This window comes from Triticum urartu, chromosome 1 (genome assembly GCF_003073215.2).
Source record: "Triticum urartu cultivar G1812 chromosome 1, Tu2.1, whole genome shotgun sequence".
In the NCBI taxonomy this organism is placed as follows: Eukaryota; Viridiplantae; Streptophyta; class Magnoliopsida; order Poales; family Poaceae; genus Triticum; species Triticum urartu.
Genome location: NC_053022.1, coordinates 195,583,600 through 195,594,353, shown reverse-complemented (window position 1 = coordinate 195,594,353; position 10,754 = coordinate 195,583,600). Strand labels below are relative to the sequence as shown.

The following is a 10,754-nucleotide window of genomic DNA, read 5'->3' as shown; positions in this document are numbered from 1 at the left end:
CGGGCATGCGGCCGGCACCATCGACACCCGCCAAGCTCCGTGCACCGTTGGCGCATCTCCAGGAGCAGGAGGCCGCCACCGCCACTCCTGCGCCACCAATCGGCTCACGGACGTCAGATCCCCAACGCCGAGACCCCATAAGGCCCGTGCCACCACTGGTCATTGGCCACCAGAGCTCGCTGCCGCTAGCAGCACAGAGAAGCGCCCGAGTGCAGGGGACACCCGAACCAGCACCTCCACCAGCGCGGTCGACGGTCCCAAGCCAGATCCCACCGCCGCCACGACAGAGGGAACCACCACACGCCCTGAGCCACCGCCGCCAGCCCGTGTCGCCATGTCCCATGGCCGCGCCGCCAGAGGGCGATGCCACGCGTCGCCACCCTCCGGCAAGGGGAGAGGGTGCCCCACTGCCGCTGCCCAGGTTGGCAGTACAAAGGGAGAGATACTTGATTCGCTGTTGTTTCACCACTCTGAAGCTTCGAAAGTCAAATTCTTCTCCTAGTTGGCGGTACAAAACAGGATTTGGAGGGATGATAGGTTGGAGAAAAGGCAGTTGGGTAAATTGTAGCATTTGCACCCTTTGCAAGCGGATAACGAAACTTTCTCCCACGTGTTCACAAATGCTTGTACACGATGCGGGTTTGGCGGATGGTTAATGAGTGGTTGGAACTAGGAGCGCTTTAGATAAATAGATGGGCGACGGAGCGCAACACAAAGAGTTGATGGACTAATATGTCAAAGCCAGATACCACAAATCAGAAGGCCATGGCTTCCCTCACTATGGTTGTCAGTTGGGTTATTTGAAACGATAAATGCTAGAGTGTTCAGAAAGAAAATCCAGGCCTCCCCTCCTCCCCTCTACATCCTAAAGCTGATCCAGGACGAGGCCAGACTTTGGATCACCGTTGGGGCTAGGCATTTGAGCATCATCATTGCCGCGAGAGTAATCCTTCTATATTGCTGTTGGTGTTGTTTCTTCTCTGACGGGCTGTGGCAAACGCTCCAGCTCGGCTCGCACAAGTTTAAGTTCGCGCCAAATTAAGCATAGCTACCTCGCACTGCACGAGCGCGTGAGCGTGCTCCGCTGCCAAAAGGCGTGCAAACCAAAGCTTGATCAGTAGCACAGGCCGTCGATGAGACCAACGTATCTTCAAAACCTGCTCCCGATTCCACCTACATATAAACGGGCAGAACAGAGCGATCACCTGCAAACTTGTTCTTGCTCAAACAAGCCATGGCGCCAGTTGTGGATTACAGCCAGCGTGAGACGGAGATCAAAGCCTTCGACGAGAGCAAAGCCGGCGTCAAAGGGCTCGTCGACGCCGGCGTCACCAAGCTTCCCACCATGTTCATACACCCTCCGGAGAACCTCCTCAACTCTTCACTCCCCGTAGACGACGAGCGTCTTCACAAGGTTCGCGGCCTTCGATTCCCTGTGATTGATCTCAGCGGGTTTGATTGCCCAGAGAGTCGGAAGGAGATCGTGGAGGAGATAAAGAAAGCGGCCGAGTCATGGGGATTCTTTCAGCTGGTCGATCACGGGATTCCTCTCGGCGTCATCGAGGGAGTCCAGAGAGGTGTCCGAGCTTTCCATGAGCTTCCTCAGGAGGAGAAGGCAAAGTGGTACTCGCGTGACTTTGCTCAGAAGGTTAACTTCTTCAGCTTTCATGGAGATTTCAAGGTGACGACCCCGGCCGACTGGAGAGATACCTTGTCTTGCAAGGTTCTTGAAGACCCTGCAAGCTTTGAAGCAATACCACAAATCTGCAGGTGATCCATTATAACTAAGTTCACACACACACACAAAAAAAATAACTTTTATGTAGAGGCCGGGGGTCGTCCTCCTTTTCTAAAAAAAATAACTTTTAAATTAGCATTCCCATGTTAGAAAAATAAAAAAAATAGCTTGTGAAAGTGAACCCCATTTATTTTTGGTAGAACATAATTAGAAGTCATTAATAAACTTGGTTAGCTAGCTGATTCATTCTGAGTTCAGGGTTTTCTTTTAGAATAACCTGTCTTTTTTTATACTCATAGAATAACTAGTCTTTGATATATGCAGATGTACATACAACTAACAAAAATTTACTATAATATTAATAAATATGAAAGATTAGCGCACTTGGTTAACCATATCATCCTTTGTGTAAGAGGTCAGATTCTTTTTATTTCTCATTAGCCTAAATAATATTGTTGTTTTTCTGGATCCGCCATTATCAAAACCTATATTTTTGGTTAATTTATGATTTTATGCTCTATTCATAAATAAAATATTAATATTTAAAGATTTTTTAATCTACTTTTTAGTAAAGTTAAAGACGGCTCACACGAATTGTGCATAAGACCGGTCATGATGATTCTGGTGTATGAGTAGAGTTTGGGCCTCTTCGACTTATGACACTTTTAACTTCATATATGATTCTAGTTGGTCTTCCTGTTGGGGATGATTCTTTGACTTCTATTTTCTATGAGGATGTAAATGACTTTAAATTTGGTTACTTTAGTATTAATATATCACTCCAATCTAGAAAACCAAATGTAATTTTCTTTCTAATATAATAGAGATCAATCTTTAATTTATAACTAAAGTGAAGGGTGTTTTTGTTTATAATAAAGATAAAACGATCTTTTTTATAACATTGTGAAAGTGTACAGAGAAGAAGTGAGGAGGTACATGGAAGGCATCGATGGAGTTATGAGGAAGTTGTCTGAGTTATTATCAGAAGCTTTAGGTCTTGGAAGTGATTATCTAGCGACCACAAGATGCTTCAACTCAAGGTCAATGGCGTGTCACTATTTCCCGATATGTCCAGAGCCACATTTGACCATGGGTGGGACCAAGCATACCGACCTTGGGTTTCTGACCTTGCTCCTCCAAGACAGTGTCGGCGGCCTTCAAGTTCTTCATCAAGATGTTTGGATCGATGTTCCTCCAGTCAAGGGTGCATTGCTGGCAAATATGGGTGACATGATGCAGGTATCGTCACACTTTCACCTAACCAAATTGATATACATCAGTTATATATTTATACATTCATTCATATGAAAAACATATTTAAATGTTTATTTACTTCCGATCATAAGTCAATTATCTTATCTTCTACTCCCTCCGTTAGGAATATTTTTTACTTACAATATTCTACTATAAATTTTATTTTCAAATAATTATTTTTTATTGTTAGTATACAATTGTATCCCAATTTAATCTAATATATAAATTATGTATTTTTTAGTACCTCTTTTTTGTGAATGGGTGTTGATATAAGATTGAATACAATATATTTTCAAATCTTTCATTATCTCAAGTTCTAGTCTTTAATTTTAAAATTATATCAAAATAGTGCATAAACTCTGAACTATTAGTAAATAGGGAAAAAACTATATGAAATGACGTTACCAATTGATATTGGACCAATCACATGCATATTTTTATTCTTGTTGTTAATGTCACGTTTTCCAAAATTGATTTTTATTTGTTATTAAAGATTTATGGACGGTTTTGAAACAAGTTCAAAATTTAAGAAAAAGGTAATTTTATAAAGAATAGTTTTATTTTTTAATAATTTCAAAATGAATTAGCCATAAACATTTTTAATAAATTAATCACCAACGCTCATTGATCACTATGATGGATTTGTTTGAAATCAAATTTCTTATTTCTTCTTTTCACAATTGTGTAGATTATTACAAACGGGGGGTTCAAGAGCGTGGAGCACCGGGTTCTGCTCAAACCAACCGTACAACCACGTATCTCAATCGCATGCTTTTTGAGCACTGATGATCTTGATAGACCATATGGACCAATAAAGGAGCTTTTATCAGAAGATAATAGAACCATTTTTGACCGAGTCATATTCCGCGAGTACATGAAGAAGTATAAGTTATAAAACATCAATGGTGGTGAACTCCGTATATTCCATCCCATCAAAAAAAAAGCTCCATATATTCCATCATCCTTCGAAAAATACGGAGTAGATGTTATTATTATAGGCGGCCATGTTATGAGTTATAGGCGGCCATGGTTACCAGAATCATTCCGTTGTATGATTTGTTGAATTTTTTTTTTCAATTTGAGCGCTTGTTGTATGTTATCATCATTAACATGCGGGTCACGTGGTGCAGGCTCAGAAGTGTTGAGAATTAATTGTATTAATTAATTAAGATTTTAATCCCTGCCTAATCACCAACAGTTGCTTTTGGCAAATGTCGCGACTTGTTACCGAACGGATGCCTATTCGTTATCAATAATGTGATCGCTGTTCGTTACTTTTGTCTCTATAATCACGTTATCAATAAGGCGTGGGCAACTACGCGATGGCACAGCCGGCTGCGCAGCAACGGCGGCTGTACGCGACCTTTCCAAGAGAGCAAGGAGGCCACCCGAGAAGAGTCGCCTCTCCATCGGCACTGAACACGAGTCCACGGTCCGCGAAAAAGACGACCGCATGCATTCATTGGTACAGGAGGTTGATCAGTGGAATGCTAATTAGTGCCTGTTCGGATCAACTCCACTCCACAACTCAGCTCTGGGTCCACAGAGGACTGACCATTGTTAAACCAGCTTGGATGTGTCGTGGGAGGTCAGTACGGAGTGCGGTTTGTTCTCAAACAAGTTGTCAACGCCCGATTAGTCATGGGGATCCACAACCTAGGAGCGGGGATTTGACGTTGTCGTAATCAACCGATGATTGATTATGCTCTGCGAGAATCACATTAATAAAATCAGGCACAAGAACCAGGGCGATTGCTCCCTATTCAGCGGCCGTGCCCAAAGTTTCATTTGAAAAGACAAATGAATCGTTCTAACAAAGAGGAATCTAGACTGTATTCTCATGAAAGAAGGGCAAATATTCGTAATGAATGAGATGGACACAAGTCGTCCTCTGATCATCTCTACTAGGGACACCTGAACGATGCAGGTGTATTAAGACAAGACATAAAAAGGATATAAACCGTATCTGGCAAGAACAAAATTTGCGAACAAAACCTTGCTAAGCTATTAACGAACTGAGCTCTCAAAATTGTGGAACGAAACGAATGATGCGGTATGATGAAGGCAGCATCAGAGTCTAGCAGATCCTCAGATGGCAAAAGAAGACGAACTACCCAATCTGTAGTTCAGTTTATAGGCTGCTGGAGTCCCTTCCAAAGAGGAAACGCCTTCCCCAATCAGTCACAACTAGCATCCGTGTGCGCCAGCTGAATTGCTTGCTGTATTTGGTAAAGAGTAAATAAATAACCATTAGAACCAGCATCCAATCAGTGCTTGAAGTGGAGAAGGAACAAAGCATACTGGATAGCGAGAGACTTACCTTGCATAGACAGAATACCACAGCCATTGAGTGCTGTGGCCTACATGTACCCAATCACCAGGCAGCTGTGCAGCAGTCTGCTCTCCACCCAGCGGAGCAAACTGGCCGAGATGCCTGTACCTGTACATGTGCAATTTGGGATGATCAATTATAGCTATGACAATGAAATTCTTCTATTTCTACAACAAATCAGCACCTCTTTGATTTGGAACGATGAGTGACATAGCTAAACTGCCAAACATATGTCTACAGACCTTTACTGGCACTCGATGATAATAAAAATCAGATTTACATTTTATTGACCTTGCACAGCAAAAATGCAAGGTTTACTTTTAACCAGTCCAATTTATTACCTGAAAGGTTTGAACCGATGACGCCCTGCGCCCCTAATCCTCAGAGGGCCTTCAGGATTTTCTTCACAAGTATTCATCCTATTGAAGCAATCTGCCAGATAAGCTCCCTCTTGTGCAGCAACCTGATGCATGGAATAATCATTATTACATGCTTAGCATATCATCAACGCTGAAGTTGATTTGCCACTCTGCATAGTAGGCAATGTTGAGTTCCTAAGACATACACAGCAATTACCTGAGCTGTTGCTGGGAGCATCTTGACTTGCGAGTCCACTTGAGCAAGGGCTTTCTTGAATTCTTCAATGTTCAGTTCTTCTGTCTCCTTGTCTTTCAGTAGGTCATGGAAGCCCTTCATTTGGTTGGTTTTAAGATACAACTCCACCTGTGGGTACCTTTGATAGATGTCGCCAAGAACATTTTTTATGTTCTTTACAGACAGAGTGCCAGAATTATCCTTGTCTGCTACCCGGAAGATTGAATCAACATCTTCCTGTAATGAATAATAATCAAACACAGATGTCAGAAACCACTGAAATGCCGGAAAATCATCAAGTATAAACATGTATACTAGTTGGCATAGCATGGTTTTTTTTTTGCTAAAACAAATGTAGAGCATTCTTCTATAGGGGGACAGAAGAATGGTTATCATCTAAGAAGCTAAACTTTTCCACCTCAAGAGAGAAAGAAAGGATACTCATGTCGATTAAAGCATCATACCAACAGAAAATATTCCCTAAAACTTGAAAGTGTTACTCCTATATAAAACTTCCAAGTCCAACTCAAATGTTGAAATATCTGACATGGTAAACTAAAATGATACTTCAAAATTGATCAATGCGCGTACCATCACTTTTCTTTGACTTATAGTTGCACAGTCACCAAGTGCATATACATTGTCACATCCAAGAACCCTAAGCCACTCATCAGTTGCTAGCACACGCCTGTTTGCCTACAAAAAATGTATTGAACATCTTAAATGTGAATAGTGAAATATGATTTGTTATGGATGCAGACCGGGATATACCTGACCAACTTGCTTCATGAAATCCATAATTATGGGACGGGTTCCGATTCCAGTGGACCAAACAGCCAGGCCGTAAGGAACAGCAATCTCTCCAGTTAAAGGATTACTCATGGTTATCGTCTTATCAGACACCTTCACGACCTTAAAATTTGTCTTCAAATCTATGCCTGTCCTCTTGAACTTATCCTCGGCAAAATTGGTGATTCTTTTGTCAAACCTGCATGAAACATGAAAAAAAAATTATCACCAGATCTAAGGTATCTGTAATATATGTGCTAGTGCTGCCAGGAAATTCCTACTCAGTTGAATATAAAAGAAATGACAAATTCAAAAGTGAATATTTTACAAATGCCACAAAAAAGTGCTGAAGATGTCTCAAGGGTCTTACATCGTAAGGATATGCTCTCCAGCTTCAATTACTGAAATATTCACATACTTCTTTACATCAGGATACAACTTTGCCAAGTCCTCATTGACAAAGTCATGCAACTCTGCAGCAAATTCTACCCCTGTTGGGCCACCACCAATAACAACAAAATGAACGTTCTTCTTCCGCTCTTCATCAGTAAGATTAGGAAGTGCAGCTCTTTCAAAACATTTCATGACACTCTTCCTAATCTTTTGAGCATCTTCTACTTCCTACACAATAACAGATATATCAAATTACGACAAATTGTACAAAATGTATATATAGCTGCTTTGCAATAGAATGTAACCTATAAAACACTTGCGCTCAAGGGCACGCACTCACAAGTAATGCACAGCAGCACACAACACATAGTTATCATGATGAAAGGACACAGCAAATAGATGCAAGCTGCTATCCTACTAAAGGGGATAAGCGCATAGTTTGTCAGTACAATTGGGAAAAAATTGTCAATTGGAGTGTATTGCATTAACTTGATGAATAAAGGTATGTTAAACAGAGCAGCACGCACAGTTATTTGATCAAGGTTTAGTATGGGATAAATCAAAAAATGGAAGTACAATTTGTATCTATCTAATGACGGATAACACAGGTAGGTACTGACCTTCAGGAAATGGCAATTTTCAGCAACTCCTGGGGTGTTGAAAGTATTTGGTTTCGCTCCAACAGTTACAACAAGGTAGTCATAATCCACAACAAACTCCCCATTGGCGTCAGCATTGGTTCCATCACCTGATTTGCAGTGGATCTTCTTGCTTTTTGGATCAATCTTGTAGCACTCTGCTTCCCAGAATCTGAATGCACCACCTCTCTGCAAAATACACAAGTTTACCGTGCCAACACTTCAGATATATCAATGGTATTGGTCAAACTAGTACAATTTTACTTGCCTATAAGGTACAACATACTAGGAAGATACAAAATGATGCAGAATAGAAAAGTAAGACCCACATATGTACTATACTATCAAAACAGTACCTTTCTCACAATATTGCGAATTGGCTCCACAATACTGCGTGCTTCAACCGTGCCACATGTCACACTCGGCAACAGAGGAGTGAACATAAAATAGTTGCGAGGTGATACCACATGGACATCATACAAAGAAGTGTCGATATTTCTCAAGAAACTTGCACCTGCCCAACCAGTTCCAAGTATAACCACTTTTTTCTTGCCCCCCGTTCCATCACTGATTTGAAGAACACGGTTATCCTGGCAAGCATAGCTTAAAGTGCCAGCTCTGCAATGAGGTTGAAGAAATAAAGTGTCAAGGGTTCTGATATAAAATAATGTTCATAAACAAATAAATGCCACTTCAAACATTTATGTGGCTTATAAGCTAAAGATTTAGTCCATTTACCAATTAGTAACTTATATAACTATAAACGAAGTAACTTACTATGGTAAAAATATCCCTTATTTTAGTAATAGGTTCCAATGGTGACACTGGTTTGCAGGTAAAAATGGACAGATTATCTTACGAACTAGATTGTGCAACACAGCACTACAACATCAAATTGGTTTAAAACCTTACTTTATTTTTACTGTGGTATAAATAGACTAACCATACTATTCTGCTACCTTACTGTATCCACATGGGCAACAGTATTTAGGATTGTATAGTTGTAGCTAATACCCAACTCCACTTGTTACGAACAAATGTAAAGACATGATCGCCTTATATACTATGCAAGGCATATTGTCTGTGTTGGCCTCCGTATCTTCAGCACTAAATAAATAATGTGATGTACTAGTAGGTTTCTACTTCAAAATCACAGAATTTCCGAATGCCAAGAACGACCTAATGAAGCCAGCTTGAAATTTCAGGCCGGAGACGGAAATGGAAGGATCTTGCAAGTTACAACATAATTAATCCCTCACGCCCACGAACACAACGCACGCGGCAGACAATTAGATCCATTTACTTTACTGGCTCTACAATGTATAGATGGATCTACAAGTAATATTATCAACTCACAAGGGCAAAAGCGAAACATCTATGGTGCAGTAATGGAGTTGCTGGTCATCACCGGAGCAATTCGTCAATTAAACAAATCAATCAGCCCGCTTAAATCCGCGGTTCGGATCCTTTCCGCGGAACTACAGATTAAGAAAATCTCAGCAAGCACCAAAAGGTGGCAAATTTTGCCGAACCAGCAAAGGGCAGGCCGCACAGCTAGCGCGCACAATGCACGGCGTCGCACGTACGGATCGATCGAACAAGTGAACACGAGCAACGGATCAAAACATGAGGAGGCGGCGGGAAAGGGAGAGGAGAGGGGAGAGGAGGGGAGACGGCGCACGCACCCTACGGTGAGGACGACGAGCCTCTTCTGCCAGCGCGGCGTCCGGCGCACGGCCTCGAGGGCGCGGCGCACCAGCGAAGCTCCCCCCGTCGACATTGGCGCTGCGTCGATCTGCGTATGAGCGGGGCGGCGGTGGGGCGGGGTGGGTTACCAAGGCGAGGAGGAGGGGAGCGGGGTTCGCTCGCTTCCGAACACGCGGCGGCGGACGAGGGAGACGAGACGGGACGTGCCCCCTAGCTTGCCTAATTATAGCAGCGGAGCCGAGTAACCAACCGATGGTTCGTGCCCGGCGATTTTGCGCCCCGGCCCTCCGCGCAGGTAATGAATCGCGCCTCGCACGGTCAGCGGCGAATGACGCGGGGTGGGCCTCAGGGGCACGGTTTGAAATACTGGATATCGCGGGGGCGGATCTGCGAGAGGGCCGCGGTACAGCTCGCGCCGCGCTTGCTTTCCTTTCCGCTCGGTCGCGGTTGGCACGTTCGCACGCCGCGTTGGCCTGCGATCGGACGGCGCGGCGGTGTCGAAGCGCGTACGTGGACGGCCCGATGCTCGCGAGACCCGCGTCGGGCGGGGAGGTTTTGGCTTGGGACACAAGAAAGAAAGAGGTAAAGAGGGCAGGGAGGGTACAGGCGAGCAGCGGGGAGATATTTTCGGCGAGGGTTCAGACGGGCGGAGGGGAAGGGGGCGTAGCTTGCGGCGGCCCAGCTGTACAGCAGCGCCTAGGGTTATTATTTTTCTTCTCTGCTGCCTTGGCTTTGGGTCTTGGGAAAATCTCATGTTTCGCTTTTAAGGCAACATTCCTTTGCGCAATATTCTTTTACCTTAAATATAATCGCAAAAAATATTACTAGTAGGGTATAACTTCTCTTCGTATAAAAACTGAAATTTAGTATGAGATCTTCCTATATATTGGGAGGAAGATGCTCTACTTATAAGTTGCCTATAAATGTAATTTTGGGTGGTTGTGAGCCGTGGACCAATTTGTTTGTGGGACCCATGGGTTAGACACCATAAAGTCACGTGATTTAAGTTAGAGAAACCCTGTCATATATATGTAGCTAGTTTTTTTAATAACAAGAAAATTGATTGTACCTAGCCGCCCCCGCCTCCACGAGAGTTCCTCCTGAAAAAACCTAACCGCCGCCACCACCTTCACCTCCACCATAGATCGGTTCTCGCTCCTTTGAACGGCGCCTGGAGGGGTGGGGAACCCGGTCTCTAGTGAAGTTGTTAATAGTGTTTTCATTAGAGCATGGTTAATAGAAGCGTTGGCTACTGGCTATATACTAGTACCATGTCAGCGATAGCCTCTGCAAAAGAAGTCACGTGTAA

At 43.2% G+C, this 10,754-nt stretch overlaps 2 protein-coding genes across 2 annotated transcripts; one reads left to right on the top strand and one right to left on the bottom strand.

The window, feature by feature from the left end:
* The first annotated feature begins 1,140 nt into the window (after positions 1-1,140).
* Positions 1,141-4,038, top strand: LOC125523097 (1-aminocyclopropane-1-carboxylate oxidase homolog 1-like). Its single transcript, XM_048688181.1, has 3 exons — positions 1,141-1,770; positions 2,656-2,977; positions 3,681-4,038. Exons 1-3 carry the CDS (start codon positions 1,235-1,237, stop codon positions 3,885-3,887), a joined length of 1,065 nt encoding a protein of 354 aa, XP_048544138.1. The 5' UTR covers positions 1,141-1,234; the 3' UTR covers positions 3,888-4,038.
* A 762-nt stretch (positions 4,039-4,800) lies between these two features.
* On the bottom strand, positions 4,801-9,684 carry LOC125523010 (external alternative NAD(P)H-ubiquinone oxidoreductase B3, mitochondrial-like). Its single transcript, XM_048688078.1, has 10 exons — positions 9,424-9,684; positions 8,095-8,356; positions 7,721-7,927; positions 7,078-7,328; positions 6,690-6,906; positions 6,510-6,614; positions 5,901-6,155; positions 5,666-5,787; positions 5,313-5,432; positions 4,801-5,211 (listed from the first exon to the last, which is right to left on the bottom strand). Exons 1-10 carry the CDS (start codon positions 9,516-9,518, stop codon positions 5,124-5,126), a joined length of 1,722 nt encoding a protein of 573 aa, XP_048544035.1. The 5' UTR covers positions 9,519-9,684; the 3' UTR covers positions 4,801-5,123.
* Positions 9,685-10,754: the final 1,070 nt, after the last annotated feature.